The 20901-nt window shown below is 28.2% G+C and overlaps 1 protein-coding gene and 1 long non-coding RNA gene across 4 annotated transcripts in view; one reads left to right on the top strand and one right to left on the bottom strand.

The window, feature by feature from the left end:
* Nucleotides 1–886: 886 nt before the first annotated feature.
* Nucleotides 887–20901, bottom strand: part of LOC114131428 (lachesin-like) — a 387860-nt gene continuing 367845 nt past the window's right edge. For all 3 annotated transcript variants that reach the window (XM_050203564.1, XM_050203565.1, XM_050203566.1), the window contains 4 exons: nt 14043–14191; nt 8926–9136; nt 7774–8073; nt 887–1573 (listed from right to left, as the gene is read on the bottom strand). In XM_050203564.1, the coding sequence (XP_050059521.1) occupies nt 1392–1573; nt 7774–8073; nt 8926–9136; nt 14043–14191 (842 nt within the window). In that variant the 3' untranslated portion in view covers nt 887–1391. The remainder of the gene's footprint in view (nt 1574–7773; nt 8074–8925; nt 9137–14042; nt 14192–20901) is intronic.
* On the top strand, nt 7993–8918 carry LOC126550944 (uncharacterized). The gene is made up of 3 exons (XR_007604990.1): nt 7993–8088; nt 8157–8230; nt 8565–8918. It is a non-coding gene; the product is annotated as an uncharacterized LOC126550944 (long non-coding RNA).

Raw genomic sequence — 20901 nt, 5'->3', positions numbered from 1 at the left:
AACAAAAACCAACATATATATTTTAAATTATATGACTCATAATAAAGTTTAAATTAAATGTTTAATTTACAACAATCAAAAAAGGCTAGAACAATATTAATTTACGTGGATAATAAATTATATTAATGTTTTATTGGAATTACAATATAATTTAAGGTAATATTACTGTACTGAACGCAAAATATAAACTAGTTTTGTTCATATTTGATTTTATAGCGTTATAATTTACATAAACAGCGCACCATTAGTAGTTATATATTTATATATCAATATGTAATCGTCATAGACTAGAATAAAAGAATGTTTAAAAATTAGTATACACGTGCTGTACATAAATTTCAACCGTAAGTAATATCATTTTTATAGCGTAATTTTATACAATACATTTTAAGAACAAAACAAAACAATAACAACATTTAGAGCAAAATAGTTTAGTAGTAGTAGTAATAATAATAATAATAATAATAATAACCTATGGTTTTATTTATTATAAGTTATTTTTTTGAATAATATGTATATTATATACGTATAATTTTCACGGATATTCGGAATTTCCGAAAAAATGTATATCAAAAACAATAAGCAAATGTAGAATTTTTACAAGTGACCAATATAGTCTATCACTGTACGTCATCATTCGCTTGTCGGGTTATCGACAATAATGTACAATATGAGTAATATGACAATAATGATATTATATAATAGGTGTACATCATAACATATAATATAATCATTGGTCAATTAGGTGTAAACTCAATACGTATATTAGGTATAATATAATAATATATTATATTATAAATGGTTGTGTAATATAATTAAAAAAAAAAAAAAATAAACATTTTTTTTTACCATTATTTTTATGCTAATCAGTAACTTTTTCAATATAATTTATATATATATTTTTTATTAGACATTCAATAATAATAATGATAGTTATAAGTAAATACACGTAAAAAAACTGTACACGTTCGGAAAAGAACGCGTCGCCGACGGACAGTCCAGCGGTTCAAGTTTAATATTATATACAAAGACTCGTCTCCCACGGTATTAATAATATAATATAAATATTAATAATAATGAATAATAATATTATATGATAATGAAAACACATATCGTCTGTGCGCGATAATAATTATGTATGCACAGCGGAAAATGTATTTCGGTAACATATTGTATGTTGTGCGTGCACAGTGTTTGTGAGCATTTCATCGATACGCTTCTTAACACGCCCTCGGACGTGGTTTATCCGTCGGCGACGCGGTGTGTTATAATTTTCGTTTTTATTTTTTTTTTTTTGTGGGGGGAGGGTTTCTGATTATTTGGTATGTAAGTCGTTCGGTTGGTTCGGCGGCGACTGTAGGCTCTCGATTGGATTCCGTTGTGTCGCCTGTTTAGACGATCATCGAGTACAGTGTCCGGACGACCAGGTCGACGGCGAACGCGGTCGTCAGCAGGGCGGCCCTCGTCGAATGGCTGGAGCTGAGTCCCAACACGGCTGAGAGAGGCCCCAACAGGCGGATGGGTATCTGAGTGCCGGAACTGTGTCCCCGCTGTATGGCTGCCGGATGTTCGCCTGCGAAGACGGGCAAAGAAAACAAACAAAAAAAAAAAACGATTTTTATTATAAATTCGACACTCGCGTACATTATAGTATTATATTATTATTATGTTAGAATACAGACGAGGAGGAGGTATGAGGAAACGGGATACAGAGGTACGGAGAACGGGTCTCGCGTTTCTGGGGTTAGCTCGTAATTTTATTCCGTACCTCACTACTTTTGCGTTGTTTTAAAATCATGTTTTTTTTTTTATTTATTTTTACGACGATCAGTATAGTTATACACTGTCTAAGGGTTTCACTGCTGCAATAAATATAACGAGCTTCAAAGACTAGAATATTTTTTCGGATCAGATTATACAATTTATACGTTTATGTAGTATATAGGTACCTACTATTTATTTGGAATGTGCTATTCGATAATAGTTAATAACATAGTCTGATAAAATAATTTCGGTTCACTGTATTATGTTTCTTCCAATATTGTCAACATTTATGAAAAAAATAATAGTAATAATAATGAAATAAATAAATGGACGTATAAAACACGAAGTAGTAATTAACGTTTTTTAATTTATTCAAAAATAGTGAATTCAATTAAATTTCAAACTAAATATAGATTATTATGCATGTACCTACAAGTAATTTAAAAATACATTTCGGTATTACATTTTAGAGGGCTTATCCGTTTTTTGGTACTATAGCTTCTATTTTCTAGATCACCGTCCATGTAGCTTGACCACTCAAGGGACATGTCGAGCGAGTTAGGGCTGTGTTATTATTACTGCAGAACATAATAACGATGGATCGAATTTCGGTGTTGTACAACTTGTAAACGGGCCGATATTTCATGATCGACACAAAAACACCATGTACACAAAGAAGGTAGTTGCAAAATGTTGGCCCAGAAAATACAGCGTTCTATGAAATCAGCTGATTTCGTGGTTTCGATTTAATATAAACAGAACCGCTGTTAGTATTATTTATGTTTTTGTTTGTTATTATTATTTTATATTGGTATACGTATATTTTCTTTCGATTCTATTACATCACTGACGACTCCCCGCGGTCAGTTCGGACGGTTAAAATTAAAAGTAATTTTAGTCTTCGTCGTATGCTTGTTTATATAATATATACATCTACATTTCATTTGCGTGCTTAAGAGGCAACGGTTTTGGATATGCCACGGCGATTTTGTCCGACAGTAATTTTTTTTTTTCTTCTTTCTTATTGTCTGTGACAAACAGCGTTCGAAAAATTGAAAATATGACAGAATGCGATAACCTAACCTAACTTAAGCCCGGTAAGTTGATTGTGATACTATTCTGTGCTAATATAAACTAGATATATTTCTGATGTATATTTCTCATGAGTCCGAACCGAATTATTATAATTTTTTGTACTGTATACCTATTGCTATTCGCTTAACTTCATTAATGTTTCAAAAACTACAAACTTGTTGCGAAAATTTATATAAAATAACGAATTAGTATTTGAAGATAAAAAATACAAGTTGAGACTTAAGAACTAATAAGTAAAAATTTAATTTTATGTTTCACTTTATTGTGTATACTGACTAATTTAAAGTTTTACTTTTACATTTTATAGTTGATCACGAACATTAGCTATCAAAATCAATGAGGTAATGTTTGTTTAATATACAAACATAGTTTCGAGTTATTTATTTTTAAAAATTAAATTACTTAAGTTTATATTTTAAATGTAAATATAATTACATCGCGTTTTTAGCAACAAACTTTAAATCAGACGAAAAACTAACAGACATTTTACACTTTTAATATAGGTATTACATATTCAAAAATATATACATTTCTAATTACATAATAAAAATGTACTTAATTGCATAAAAAATAATGTTTCATTTCAAAGCTACTAATTTATAAAGAACTAACTTTCATGTTAAATTAGATGCATAACTTAAGTAAATTCTAAAGACTTTAAAAATTTACATTTAAACGTATGGTAAAAGTTTATTTTTAATTAAGCGTTTAGTTTTATTTCAATAATATATCTGGGAACACGCCGATTATTATTTATTGTTTAAATACTTTAGGAATCACACTAATGCCTCAGAGTATAATATTTTAAAGTTAACTTTTTGAAAGTTCTATACACAGGAGCAGTTGCGAATACCATATGAATATTAATGAGCTCTCGGAAGTACTTTTAGGAGATATAATTTCCTATGTTCGCGTTTTTATAGTAGCCTAGTAGTGGAATAAGATTAATCGTTTATTGTGTTCACATTTTCGAATATCCGATGAGTTAGCAATTTTATAGTATTAAAATTAAATTTTTATCTTAATAGCAGTTTTTTGAAGTTGAAATTTTGGACGGTAAATCGATAAAGTAATCATAAGAAGTGATTTTTTTTTTCATCAAATTGATACCCTGTGGCTTGGACACTATTTACTTAAGACAAAAGTATCACTATCCAATGTTACGTATAATTGGTATATTTCAAATGAATGTACAGTTAATACACTATTACATTTATATTTTAAAATCGTATTATATTATTTGCAGTATTCAGTATTGATTAGCTCTGGGATTTTTAAATGTAAAACAATGAAAAAAAAATGAAGCAAATTTAATTTACGGTACAAAGTTCGCAATTCAATGACGATTGAACGAATGGTCTTGTGATAACAATAGACTAATAATAAGCCAACGATAATAGGAGTGATTAAGTTCTAGATAGAGAATTAGAAGAAAAAAATACGATTATTATTAGAATTTACAGATTTTGAATAATCTGAGTGAATTTTAACTATGCGTTACGTAAATATATAATATTATATTCCATATAAGCGTATGCACACTCACAAGCGCTCACATCTCATTCGTCTCTCGCTGCGTTAATATGGAAATGTATTCACGGCAACCGTTTTTATAATCCTACCCAACGGCAAATTTAATTAACACATCGTGCTGTATAATATTACTAGGTGTTGCTAATTTTTGTGCTCATCTGAAACCATAGGTATATTATGAAGCCATCCTGCAGGATGCGCACTATACGACTATATTAAAGAGCACCGACAATTTATTATTTCGCACGATATTGTCTTGTTCCGCTGATGTGGCGGCGCTACTAAGAAGTTTGCTTAACTCCAGCAGGCATAATACATATCCTAGGTATATGTGTAGCGTTCGTCGGTTTCCTTTGTCGATTTATATTGTGTTCGAATATACAGAAGTAAACAATTACGATAGCGACCCGGAAAGATGTTTACTAATAAGCGTCGAAAGCTTGCCGTTAGAGCAGTTTTTTAACGAGAGCAGTTGCTATTAGTATATTTCAATAAGAAAAAATTATATTTCATTCCGTATCCACAACTGCACGAGATCTTACTCCGTTCCAATGACAATAATTAGTGGGTGCATCCTTAAGTTGTCCTAACCATTTTTCCCACTGACACGATTTTTATTTAAAATCATGAATGATAATAGTTCGATAATTATTCTTAAGACGGGGCACGCTTTAGATTATGTATTAAAGAATTCAATGTTATATCTTTTGTTCTGTATTTTTAGTCATTTTTTGTCGTTATAGTTGCGTTTTATTTCATTCTTACCGATTTCCGTCGAGTAAAAATATAATATTACAAAAAATTAATGGTTGTATATTATATACTCGGAAACCTAATGATTAATGAAGGCATTATTATTCATTTTTAAATATCTTTTGGGTTTCAGTTCATATATAAAAAAAAATATTGTTATAGATGAGAAACATCACTTAATAAATTATTTAACAAATAAACTATTTTTTTTTTTAAATGTTCAATAACAATAAATAAACATTGTAGTTTGAGAATTTTAAACATTGAAAATTTGTGCATGTAAAACTTATTCAAGAAAAATATAACACACTTAAAGCATAATTTAAATCTGTCGGATCCCAAATGGCTCCCATCTATCTAATGAACAGGTAAATACCTAAACGGCTCCCGTAGAAAAAAAATTAAATTAAAACTCTGTCATGTCAGTACACTTAAATTTTTAAAAGAACTAGAGTTCGTTAGGAGACAAATTTTCATCTACTAAAATAACACGTATAGATTATACAAAAAAAAATTATGGCTAAAAAAATGCCTAATGTATGATTTTTTTATATTTCTACTTATACATGCATTTTTTTTAACATTAAAATTTATTATTATTTTAATAAAAAATTCACAGTGTATGATTTTTCTGTTTAAGTTTTGTAATTTACTTAGTTTTCACCTACAAAAGTTTAACCACACCTCTTTTGAGACAGTTTTTAGTCTGCTACAAATGAAAATGAACTTGTGATCTAAAAAACCGGAGCCTTTTGGAAATTAACCTGTTCGTAAAATCTTTTTGATGAAAGTCGTTTGGAAATTGATCTTTTTGTAAAACGGTAGCCGTTTTAGGAAAATGGGAGCCGAATGGGCTACGACCGTTAAAACAGAGTTTGATACAGTATAAATAAAATATGACCATTATATTTATTTAATTTAAATACATTGCTGTATAAAACTTGGTGTTGTTTAGTATTTGCCTGTTATTGGTTATGATACAAACAATTATTTCAACTTCTCAGTTCTCTAAGTAACTTAAACTGTTTACAGCTTATATTATTAAATATTGAATAAAACAAAAATTATTTGATCACATTTTCTAATAGTAAGAATACAAGGTGAATGGAATTATTGAGTTCTACTAAATATAATAGCTGAATAATTTTCATTATACTGGAGATATGAAACGTATTTTAAAATAAGTAATTTAAAATATTTGTTTATTTTTGGAACGTTAAATATTTTATCCTATATAGAGGTATCTTTGTACATTATTTATTTAAAAATTTAATATTACTTTTTAGATATGAAAATTCACAAAAAAAAAAAATGAAGAATACACAAGTGTTCTAAATATTTTATAGATTATTTTAATCAAAATGTATGTAATGTATGTATTTTATTTTAATTTAGTATTTACATGATGACATTAAAATTTTGTCCATACAATGTTATTTTATTAATTAATATTTTATGAAATAACAATGTATAAAATATTTATTGAACCCATAGAAATCGTGTACAATACAATATTTATATTAATTTTTGTCAATTTTATTAAAACCCATTTGTGAATTTGTTGGAAGTATTATGAAAATATTGGCATATAAAATATGCTTTATTTATTTTTAATAAATATTATAATTTATTTCATTTAGGGTTTTCGAGTTGTCATATTTTTGTAATATTTTTAATCACGTGATTATCTCTTGAAAGACAACTAATCACAGATGTCCCAATATTGCCAATATATTATTATATCGGTAAAATTATAGTTTTTCATAATATATTACCTATCTAGAATAATAATATTTTTTTAAAAATTTAAATCAATACGTCTTATTAAACAATGGTTATTTAAGTGTAATTTTTGTGATGTATTTTTAACACATTATTCGAATATCGTTAGTGGTAACATATTTAGGGAAAAACCTAGTCTCATTATAAATTAAAGAATTCCAATAAACTATACAACAAATATTTTTCTCGATTTTTCTAACGCTTATTATTTAATAGAAACAATAACTCAAATAGTTTTCGGCTCGAAGTAAAAATATTAAATAAGATTTGTGTACGGAGTTTGACACTTTAAGTGCTTTCGTTGTTTGTTAAATTTTTTTTATAACATTCGTATAGTTTTGAGTACTTACCAAGTTACAATGATGTTATTTATTTGTTCATAATTTATGAGTAATTAAACACTAGTGGTGGAATCTAAAATTTGAACCCAAGGAAACATATAAAATCTGTACCTTATAAACTTATGATTTATTTGGTTTGAATTATTTCCATTTGATTTCGCCGAGAACGAAAAACGCATTTGTTAAGTCAAACACTTCAAATACAGGAGAAGGATCGTGGTTATACGAGTATATATATATGTATAAATGCAGTACGAGCCGCACGTACAGTCGAATCGTTTGTGAATATTATAATGGCTATTGCGGGGTAAAGGGATTCCGGAAGAACAACAGACTGCTTAGATTTGAATAAAATCTAAATCGAATGTTCGTGGCAGCTGATGGTATTATTAAAATATTTTGTTAATTTTGGTTTTACATATAAAATGAACAACGTCAGTTATAAAAACTAAAATATTATCATATAATTATTATATAATATTTTTATAAGTATTCCGTAGCGTACCGTTCAAGACGTGCAGATACGCGCTGGCTGAGTCCAAGTTAGACGGCTGACACGTGTAGTTGCCAGAGTCGTGCCGCACAGCGTTGTTGATGGTCAAAGTGGCCACCATCGTGTTGGCGTCTAACCGTTCACTGCTGATCACTTTGGCTCCCTTGCCGTAGTCTAGCACCCGTTTGTTATTCTGGTACCAGAATATATAGTCCGGGTCCCGGACACTCTGCCGGATCACGCATTTCAGGCTCACCGAGCTGCCCTCCATCACATGGATATCCGACTCGCCCATGATCTCAATCTTTGGCACTGTTGGATGAAAAGGTTTACTTATATATTATTCCGAATTTCAATTTTTTAATTTATTAATTTTGTTATTATGTTAATTACAGAGTCATTAGAGTTGTGTTGGGTTTTCAATGCACGCGATATACCATAATCGTTTAAACACCAACATTATCGATAGGTACCTATATTAATTTTTTTTTCGGTTGTTTGGATATATAACATAATATTAAGTTCGGTTTTATACATTTAACGAGGATTTTTAAATATGTGGTGCTTTAGTCAATTTGAAGTGTAATCAAGAATATCTCATAATTCGTTGTTAAGTTTGAAATATGGTTAAATAAAATTAATTTAATATTTGGAATATATTCGATTACGACTAGATATGTTACACCGTCAGTTTAGACATATCAATCTCTAAACGCATTTCAACTTTTTAGTATACATTAAGAATACTTTTTAGAATACAGAAATATTTTAAAGTGTATTTAAATATTATTTTTTTTCAACAGATATGAAGAGATAAAATATTTTTTTTGAATATATTATGTAATTCTAATTTAGAAAGTGAACGAAAATTCGTTTGATCGTAATGTATTAATAGAATAATTACACTTTGTTATAAAATACATGAATTTGACTTTTAATTAAATTCGATTACAGTATTCGTATCCAAATTGTTATTTTAATGCTGAAATGTAATTAAAATACACAATAACAATGATATTGCGGGTATGTATTATATTCATACACCTACATACATGTATCGGTCCTTACTTGGCTTTTGTAAGTTACAAATTATGACATTTGGTTATTAATAAATGACATAATATATATTAACTTAAAAATATGTTTTTTAGGCTTGATACTTACCTACGACATTGAGCTGAACCAAATGGCTCATTTTAGGTGATGTATTTATTTGGCATTCGTAAATGCCAGCGTCCCTGGGCTGCACATATTTTATTTGCAATGTCCACGTACACGTGGGTTCTACTAGAAATATTCGGAATCTGTCGTCAGCGATAAACAACAACCAATCAATAGTGAGTATGTGCGAATCCCGCCGCCGTATCCATGACACCTGCAATACATAAATCCATATAGATTTATATTAAATCAAAGTAAACTCGATAAAATAAACTATATTAAATAAAAAAGTGAAATTTTTATGATTTTCCATATAATCCAGGTTTATGTTTTTAATTAATAAAATAACCGAGAGATTGAAATAAACTTGGCATACTCAAGAGAGGGTTGTTAGGGGTAACGAAATGTGAAATTAAAACTTGGGTATAGGTAAAGATAAAAAGTTCTGCTGGCGGGATGCCACTGCAGTATGAAACAGAAATCTGTAGGAAAAAAAATAATTTATTAATATTATAAAAAAAAACTAAATATGCTTTTAAATTAATTTGAGGGTACTTTAGAGAATCGTTAGTATTGCATTTAGCTATGATAATTTAACAGTTTTATTTATTTTTTATAATAAATTAATACAATAGGAAGGATGGTGCTGATATATTTTATTCGAAATAAAATACATTTATATTATATTCATGGAATGAAAATCATGCTTGATACTTAATTATATACCATAAGTAAAATATAATTATTCTACTTTTATAAAGAGTAAGTAATTATTTAGTGATAAAAACTAGATTAGTTTTAAAATATTTTAATAAGTTATTTTTTATAGAGTTTATAAGTAATACATTTTTTTTCTATACAATCATATTCAGTTTTCATCGATACTTTTTTAAAAAAATATCTGTATTACAAAGTTTATATCGTTTAATCATTCGAAAACGGATATAATTTTAATTATAATCTGTTATGTATTATTAGACTAAATATTAAGCAACCTGTATATACCTACTACTACTCGTATATATATTATATCGAATAGCCATAATTTAGCCTATTACAGTGGCTCTTAACGGCCATTGTGTGCTAACTGCATAAGTGGAGTGGTAATTTGATATTCCACAAAAAGATTTATGACTTAATGCAGTTTAAGTACAATAAGCCACATTTGGCAAATTATGCGATATGCAATTACATAATTATATAATTCTATTACCGTTGAGACATCATGAAATTATATTAGAATTGGACACGATGATTTTATTCACTGATATTATTATCATATTCGTACCGAAATTGCTGTATAACATGTTTAACCGATGTTAAAAGCAGAATACTTAGTAGTTTCATGTTATTTTCATTCATGGGTTTGCGAAATGAAATACAAAATAATTGTATGGAAAAATACAACGATAATAGGATCAAAACAATGGAATATCATTATGGATAAATTCGAATTTTACAGTGAAATGTTTAGACAGTTTAATTATTAAATTTTAGAGGTATCGTAGCATATAAATGTTTTTAAAAAAATAACAACGCTATTAAATACTTTATATATATTATACAGTACCTGTACATTGGTATTAATTTTGGTCGCATAAAGGGATTTACACGAATTTTTTTTTATGGTATAAAAACGTATTAGAATTCGAGAAAAACTTAAATATTCGTTATTCAGTCTGAAAATTTGGTACGTGAATTTATTTAAAAAAAAAACTTAATCTCATTTTTGCAAAAAAAGCGCGTGTACTGCACTATAGCTGCGTATGACATTATGTCACGTACATTTTATTTCGACGCGTTTGGGTATTTTGAGGAAATTTTTGCGATATGTTTTTCTTAAGGGGAAAAAGCGGCAGCTTATGGGAGTAACTGTGAGTTAATGGATTTTCGGTGAGTCGGAATGATTGGGTAGTAGCGGCAGGGTAAGAAATAACAATAAAGTATAAAGGTGAGGGATATTTTTTTACCCATGCTTTTCGCGACAATAACACGAGTTTAAATGGGACGCGTTACTGTTCGGAAAACTTAACGGTCCCCCCGGATTCATTTTTACAATGTCCCTGTCCTTCACGCTTCCACCACGCTGATTGCCAGTCACCTCCATCCCATCGAGTAGACCTTTACACACATATATTGTGTAAAAGCACATATTTTTAAATCGTCAATTCGGTCACATTGCTGGCCAGTAATTTGCGCTGTTGCAGTAGAGGAAAAGGTAATTTTATTTAGTGCCTCATGGCAAGGGGAACGTTGATTAAATAACTATCGTGTAAAAACTACCCCACTGGCCGTTACCAGTGAAGAAGCTTAACAATTGTGCTCGAGACAAAATATATATAGGCTATATATATTATTTATAACGTTCTATAGTCGGAGAGAAGTGAAGGGAAATGAGGGAAAAAATAGAAACTTTTCACTCGTCTTTGTCGCTCAGTTATTTATTTTATTATTTTATCCTCTACACTCCCTTTGCCGTATCTTCATCGTAGTGCAATTTCGTGTTTGTGCGGTGGACGCGTGGCGAAGCCTTGGCGTGTATTTTTACGATCCCACCCGAAGCCACGGCGACAGACCGGTCATAAATAGAAAATTGCCTCGTCTCTTGCGAAATTTTGTCGCCATCGCCGTTGCAATAAAAGCACATTACGTGCACAAAATTGCGCCTACAATCACCGCCAGTTGTCACCCGTTCATAGGCATGTACGTATAACACATGTTGAAGGGAACTAGTGATTAATTATAAGCTTGTAGCTCTCCCAGTTCTGAGAATTTCAAAAACAATATCAAATAGTAGTTAAATTTTACCGATTTTTCACTACTCATACGTCTAGACAGAGGAAATATTTGTAGTGTAATTTTTACAGCATAGAAATGATATAAACAATTATGTTAGTTGTTGTCGAAAGCTCTGTAAGACATAGCAATAATCGAATAAGTCTCCCTAATCTAATAGAACTGATGCTTATTTTATTTTAATAGCACATTATGATTCAATTAGAGGTCATAGTACATTTTTTTCATTAATATTTCAAAAAATATTTGTACATTTTCACGATATCATAGGTACCGTTCTTTACACTTAAATATTATTTTAAATTAAAAAAAAAAAATTAAGTCAAATTTAAAGGTTATACCTATTAATGTATAGAATTAGATTTTACTTAGGAATCATATAATCATTTAATAAAATAAATATCTATTGTTGTAAATTGATAATTTTGATTAAAAATTATATTTTTAATAGACTTATGAGTTGATCAATATACGAGTACCTTATTTCGAATCTTAACTACACTTAAAATTACAGTTATAGAAAAATTCTAAAAATAATACCAATGTGGAATTTAAAAAAATTTCTTAACATAAATTTATCAGAGTCATTAACTGTGTATATTCATAAAAATTGACAAAAGGTAATTGCTCAATAAAGTTGTTCAGTGTTGAAACAAAATGTCGTGTCATCATTTTATGGTTGAGGTTGATAAAATTAAAATTTAAAATTATTATTTTATTAATAATATTTACTAAATTGTTTTCTAAATACTCAAAACACGAGGCACTGGATAACAAGTTTCCGAGGTTAGAAAGATGTCCTGAAAGAGTGCGAAAAGTTTTTCGTGAGTTTCAATAGTATTTTTTTTCTCTAAAATTTTCAAGAACGTAGCTTTGTTTAATATAAAAACTGGCAAATCGTTCTGTAAATATATAATCGTATTAGGTCGTATGTATGTATGTATGTATGTATAATGTATATATATACTTGAATATTGTATCCGCATCCGGCGTTCTAAAAACGTTCCGCCGGGTAACGTTATATAGTCTATTATTGGTATATAGGTACCTATAATGCCTATATATAGTTTATCTATATTATACTCCACAGCTAATCGAATTCCCTTCACGTTCGATTCGGAATAACGGCCAAACGCGCGCAATACACATTGTTTCGAGCATTTTAATTTACTGCGCGGGGTCTGCCCGTCGTTTCGCGTCCACTGCACTCGTGAAATTTGCGGTCGTTATATCCGGAAAAGTATATAACACGCATTCCGGTTGTCGTTTATCCCCAAAACGAGTTTTTCGGACGGTCCGCTCGGTATTTCGCGGGCGTCGATCTCGGGCGCAATCCGTTCCGCCGACAAAATCCGAACATCCGTTATTTTTAACACCACTAATATAATATACGTATTATTGTATTAGGCTCGTTTACCCACGTGAGTGGATTAATTTCGCATTATATGCACATTTTTCTAATACTTGCTTCACACTTATTCTACTTTGGGGTAAGTATTGTATTATATATAGTACTCCCTTATATAAGAACAGGTAGGGGATCGTAAGATTTACGATCTTTTTATTTGGTAAAATAATAGTTATTATATTTGCGTATTTTTCTAATTTTTTAGCTGTTTTGATAATTTGATGAAATTTTTGAGCTATGCTATGTATAATCGGTATTATAATATGCATATTATTGAGCCTTGATGACTGATGATAATATATTTAATTTTTGTATATTATTAAAGGTTATTATAAATATAATATTATAACATTGTAAAATTGCAAGGAATCATTGTAAGTGGGCGAATTTGAATAATATAGTCGATTATTTTTCCGTATATGTTTAAGAATACGAGGGAGTATAAATAATTTCAATAATTAATATCTATATTTTTTTAGAGAGGTCGAAACACGCATCACGAGCAGAATAATTCTACCATAGTGGATACATGCAGATTTTTTGTCATGCAAATCTGATACGAATGATACGACGCGATTGGTTAGATACGAATGTTTTGTTGCAATTATGTATGGAAAACGCTAATGCATTTCAGTTTTTTCGAAGATTTAAAAGTATACTACATAGTAAGTGGAAATATATAATTTTTTTTTTTGTTATTTGCATTCGACAGCTCAATTAGTCTGGAAATTATAATTTAACACCTTTATTTCCATTTTAATTTGAACGAATAGTATAATATTACAAATTCAATAATAAAATAAAATTATTCTATAATCATAAATAGTCGGAAAATGCTTATATCGCATAATAACTTTGATTTAATTATTTAAAATAGTAAAAACCCAAACGGATTGATTTAATTTTATACACTCACCGACTTGTTACCGAGCTGCTTGACTCTGCATGGCATGTAGGCATGACCTCCCAGTTGCGTGGTGATGTTGGACGATACGGACGTGTCGAAAAACGGCCTGACCAAAAAATCGGACACCTGTTTTTTCTGCTGCTGAGGGTTATATTTTTCTGAAAAAAAATAATAAAAATACGGTTATTGCACTATTCGCATTCGCCATCCAGCCGAGTGTTTTCTCTTTGGGCGCTGCATATATACGCCTCGCACAATATACTAATTGGGGTCGAGCGCTTAATGACCTTCTCGGCGGTGGGTTTTATCGTTAAAAGTTTCTCTCCACTTTCCCCCACCCCCATACTAGGGGCTTGCGACGTAAACATTCATTGCGAATACCATTAAACCCGCGTGCGGCAACTATATAATATACAGTGTGGTCCGTGCAACGTTTCTCCGGTTTTCTGAATCGGTTATACTCATAATGCGTGTATGAGCCATATATACTTGGGGTAATACTACGGTCACACTATATACAGTATACACGTATTATATATTTGATGTGTATACCGAGATGCACATACGAAAATGTTCGTCGGGCTCAAAAATTACTATGTTCGAAAGAATGCATACAAACGAAAACGTTCATTTTTTTTTTCGTTGACGATTGCACTCTCGAATGCACTCAATTCGTAAATAATGAACGACGTTAAAGAACGCATATTCGTTTTATTCCCGCACATGAATAAAAAATGGATTCGTTTTTAAATTCAAAGTATATACAATTTGTATTGTTCTACTCTGGAAATGTTTTCTTTAGGAACTATTGCGGTAGGTATATACGCACGAGCAAAAATATATATTTCAAACTTTGCCTTTTCTAAGGCTTTGGTTTCTAGACAAGCAGATTTATTTAGATGACTTATTCTGTTACGATTATTGAATTGTCTTTTGGCTGTTTCAAATAAAAAATTAAACAACATAAATAAAAACTGATACTATAAATCGAATAACTTTTTATATTTACTATCAATTATTTAATTTTTTAAATAAAAAATGTGTATTTATTTGATTTTTTGTTCAAACATAATTTGAATAAAGATGAATATGAATGACGTATTATTTTCGGAATAAAAATAAATTCCAATGCACTTCGTGTTCAATTTGAAAGCAAATGGATATGTAAATGCGTGAATAAATTCAATTTAAAATTTATAATGCTCCAAACGCTGGTTAAAACGAAATAATCGTGATAGTCATCGTGTTCGTTCGTGACACCCATGTTTCAACATTTTTGAGGCGTTTTTGTCTTGTGGTGAAGTGCGCGGATAAACTGTGTTAAAAACTGGCTTAAGACGAAAGTTTTTTGTTTTTGTGGTTTGGAAAATTGTTCCAAGCCGACGACGTTTTAATTAAGAACGTAAAACCACAGTTTTTTTTTAGTTTCCATAATACATTGAAAAAAATAAATACTCATAAATGGTTTTTACGTCGAAAGTTTAATGCTTTTAGTAATGTTTTTAATTTAGGCGATTATCTAAATACTTTTTTTTTACAATAATAATAATAAATTAACCAAGTACATTAAAGTTATTCTTTTTTCTATTTTTTAAGTTATTATAATTTATTTGTACAGCTGTTCGTTTTCGTAGAGTATTTGGGTTGATTATTTTAATTTTGATATAATGATGTAATATTATTGTTATTCTTGTATTATAACATGTAACCTAAAAATATTAGCGCCTTAATGTTGTTGTAATATCAACAAAATTTATGCGTAATTTCATGCCATAAAGTTGTCTTAACTACACTAATTTACCATACTAATTACCAATTTTATAAATACCTTAAATACAAGCATTACCTTTATTTTCATTAGTTTATGAAACAATTTTTTTTATATTCCTGTAAGCAGTTTGTAACACGGAAATGAAGCACAAGTTAGAACTGGCTCGTTATTTTTAATATAAGCATGGTTAGTTTCCCAAATTTGTTTTGAGAGTGTATAGAATATAGATATTAGTTAAAAAAAATTGAGAGGGACTGCATTATAGTCCAAACAAATATGAGTTTATTAAATTCAGTAGCTATTATTCGTGAGACATTAAATTAAATTTGTGAATTCTATACAAATTATTTATTTATTGCTGCTTTGCTTTTCGTTTTATTTTTCACTTATGGATAATCCAAAATAAATAACTACTAGTAATAGTACAATACGGTTTTCAATTTATTCGATGGAAATTTAAAGTAAATATTGTTCTGAATACTCGTATGAATAAATAAGCAACATGTTATTGTAATTACAATTTTAGGTATAAATATTTTTTTACAGTTTTAAAGAATATTATATATATTTGGTTTATTGTATATTTCAAATATTTGTATTCTTATAGCATGTCACGCTGAAAAAAAATAGCATCGAAATCAATACTTAGAATTTCAGAATAATATTAAGGTAAATGGTATATGCATTTACATAAATATTACACATTGTATTTCTCTTAATACTTAAAAAAATTAAAATTGAATCAATACTTAAAAGAGAAAGTATACATTGTGTTGGCATAGTATAAAATATACATTTTTATACGTATAATTTTAATCTTTAATGTGTATTTTTTATTTTATTTTATTTTACTTTTTGGATATTATGTATTTTAAAAATCCCCAAGTACATAGAATATAGAATAAGTAACATCATAGATGTTTACAATTTCAGAAATAACTATTATTAAATTATCTAATAATAAGAATAAAAATAATCTTTAATTATATAAGTTATACCTCATACTATTTTTTTTTTGTTTCGTTCAGAAATTAAATTTTCTATTTTTTAGAATAAATTAATACATTCAAATTGAAAATGTTTGTATTTTAATATAGAGTTGAAAAAACAAAATAAAATGCCTCAAAAATAATTTTTTTTTTTAATTTTTGTTTCATCGTATTTGTTAGTATTGTGTAGTTAAGCGTTTGCCATATTATACTTCAAGTAATTTTGATAAATTTAATTGTTAAATAAAGTTTGTTGTGCTGTTATATTGATAATAATTAAGTACAATATAATATAATAATTAGGTACCTACTATTACACTGACCAATTTAAAAATTAATATAAAATTCATACGAAACAAAACATTTTTCAATTAGTAATTTATAAAAATACCGGACTTGGACTTAACAATTAGGACTACAAACTCAACTATAATATAACAGCATTCTATACACAATACCCAGTGTAGGGAAATCAATTGTTAATACTATATTATGTTTTGATCACTGCAATTGCGAGTCGTCTGAATTCATAAAATTCAAGTTTCATACGTCATACACACTGGTCTAGCGATCGGGGTATTGTATTCGTGTACACGCGTGCATATTGTATATTTGGAACTGTATGGATTGAAGTGCACATATAATACATAAACCATAATACGGCGGTCGTATAGTTATTATAATTTATATACGGCACATACGTGTGGCTCACAATCTATATTTTTGATGAAATTCGAGAACACACCTCTAGTAATAATTATACCGCAAAACCGTTTATCGGCCATTGTATTGCCAAATTCCATTATGTTAAATAATATTATCTAGCGGGACCACGTGACGGTATGGTGTAATCACAACGGGGCACAGCAAAATAATTTTCAATCCCATATAACCGTTTACCGTTTATTATTATATGACGGGCTATTATTAATAAAACGAAATAACGAATGCATCGGTGGTTTGTGGGTCGACATTTTCACGTCTGTAATCCAGATCGAGGTGAATCACAGTCTATTTAATGGATACATTCCGTTTAATAAATTGTGCATCACGCACAAGATTTGTACCGCTGTTATTCTGCTGTAATCGTACATTTTTAATCAATTTTCTTATTTAAACCAATTCGCATTCTTTTCGAATGGAACTTCGGTGGAGTTCAATCGTACAAAGGAATTGAAAATTATAAAATGTCACAAGATAGGTTTCCGTCTTCCCCGCGGGTGGGGTAACTCGCCATTTTATCCGCTTCTCTTTGAATTTTTCTCAGTTTATAATAAAATTATAATCATTATTTGATGAGCACTTTGTTCGAATCCTTAAATAGGTAGTTCGTATCTAAAACAATGATGACTAACTTAATTTTATATTTTTTGTATGGAAATAATATAAATTCATGCATGACGTAAATTTATTCTATATAAATATAATATATGTTCTGTTTTTTCTCTCATTTTTATACTTGCCTACAGCATTTGTACGTACACTGCATGCGGGCGTACAATGGAAGAACAAGTGACAACCACTCCTGTATTCATAATATTATTATATAATACAGCCTTTACTATATTGTTATATGTTTTCCCTTGATGTGGTTAAAATATTGTACTTTGGATGATTAATTTCTGAAGATAAAAATTATCAAAGTAAAATTTACTATTATACGTATACCAAGGTAAAAAAAGCCGTTGAAACACTAGAACCGAAGTATTAAGAAGTTTTCATAATTATTTTGAAACTTTCTATATAATATTATATACATATATCTCTAAAACTGAAAGCATATTTTTCATATGGTTTAAAAAAAAAAATAATAAAGTGAGGAAAAACAATTATAATGAGCGTTGGTTTTACTCTACTCAGAAAATATTTATTTGCTGAAGAGATTTTTTGAGAGGGACGGGGTTTTTAGAATATCTACATAATTTCATTATAATTATAATTTATAACAAACAAAAAAATTAAAAATTGAACAATTTGTTTTATTACTAAATTTTTTATTTTTGGTTTATGGGCCTATGTTAAATGCACAATCAAAATAAATAATATATTTATTATTAGCCTTATTTTAAATAAATTAAAAATTTATTATAATGTATATAATATATGTATGCATTTGTACAATTCAATACATTCGACCTAGGTAATATCCATATAAGTGACTTATTTTTTAAATTTTTCATAATACACATGTTTTTAAACGTAATAATTAATAATAATTTTTATAAATATATAAATATATTGTTTAAACACTTATTTATAGTAGTTTATTAATGGTTTAAATTAAAATATTAAAACCTTGAATAATTTCAGAGTTCAAAACAAAAAGGTTTTAATACGATTATGTAATGAAAAATATTATTTCATTTGCTTGTTTTTAAATAATATTGACGTACAGTTAAGTTTCTCAAAATATGTTTTCTATAATGTTTTCTATTTACCCATTTTAAATTTTTTATGACTTAAAACTAGTATAAGATATCTCTTAAGCTAAATACGAGAACCAGTATATTTTTTAGGATTCTTTAGGGTTATTTTATTTGGTATAATATTAAAAATGATTAATTTTACTCAAAAAACAATTTTTTCAAATCTCAATTTAAACTAAATAATTTAATTTAAGTAACATAATTAATTTACTATTTATGTAATTAAAATAATTCATTTATTCATATCTAATAAATCGAATACAATAACAAATTTATATTTTACTGCCAATCTATGAAATATCACCAGTTTTAGGATACGGTAATGAATGGATGAAATGAAAGATTAGAAGGAAATGGCTTTTGATTGAATATTATGAAAATGTAATGTATTTTTTATGCATATTCACATCCCAGTGGTCTAAACGACCTTAATCGTTCTTATAAATTTTATCATAATAATATATGGTCTTCTGTTAAATAAAAATAGATTTTTTTTCTAAAATGTATGTGAACATATAACATTATTATAGCACATTTTATATAATTTAGAAATCGTTTTGATTTATATTTAATAAATGTTTTCTACTTTGAGACATTTTTATTTACTATATCTCCATTAATGTTTCTAAATGCAAAAAACAAATAACATTTAATATTGTGTGAGTTAATGTCGTCAAGATTATAATATTATCATCTGTTTCACTAATTAGCTCAATTTATATTTTATACCATATAAGTACAAGGACAATAAAATATCAATGTAAAAATTTTTAAAATTAATATATATTATAGGTATATGTCACTTTTAGTTTATTTAAAATGGCATACAAAAAAAAGTAGTTAATCAAATAAGAACAAATAATGCATAGACAAAATTGCATAGATCAATAATATTTATTTAATTTATTTATTATTGGTATAATTAATACCTATTAATTTTGCTTACAAAATATCTTTTTTGATCATATTTTTTTCGTAATCGTTTACTGAATAAATAATGTATTTTCAAACTGAACAACGTTATTTCTAGTACAAATAATTTATTCAAAGTTATGAATTTTAGACACGTTATTCAGTAATGTTATTACGACCATCGTGCATTAAATTCAATTCTTGCCGCACGACACCCCTGTATTTTCATTCACGAACTCAATTTAAAAGGTAAAAGTTTTCAAGAAGTTTTTCATTTTATTTTGAGAAATATATATATAAATAAAAATGTATATAAACATGCATAAATAAGGAAATAAGGAATAGATTTTTAAATGTGTACATATAACATGGTGAAACTTTAATGGGAAAACCAAAAATAACTGTGATGTGAAATTGACAGTAGTCACTAGGTACACAAACTCATTATTTTTATCATTTTATATCAATTGTATGAGTTATATATTTTTCTAATAAAGAGTATATTATATTATATATTATAATTTATAACCAATACTAATAGTATTTTATTCTGTTATAATATGTGTAAGTTGTTACTTTGTTAGTTATTCCTTGTCGCGTGTTATGTAGTTATATACAATCTTTTTTTAATGTTTTCATTTGAATTTTTTAACTCTAGGAGTTAGAAATTAATACATGCTCCAGAAAGTTTTAATTAAAGCTTGCAATGATATAATATAATATATATCCATAATCGTAACTGATTTTTGTCAACCGATTGTCGACTGTCG

This window comes from Aphis gossypii, chromosome 3 (assembly GCF_020184175.1).
Source record: "Aphis gossypii isolate Hap1 chromosome 3, ASM2018417v2, whole genome shotgun sequence".
Taxonomy (NCBI): domain Eukaryota; kingdom Metazoa; phylum Arthropoda; class Insecta; order Hemiptera; family Aphididae; genus Aphis; species Aphis gossypii.
The sequence above is the reverse complement of the archived record's forward strand: the minus strand, read 5'-3'. Positions and strand labels throughout refer to the sequence as shown.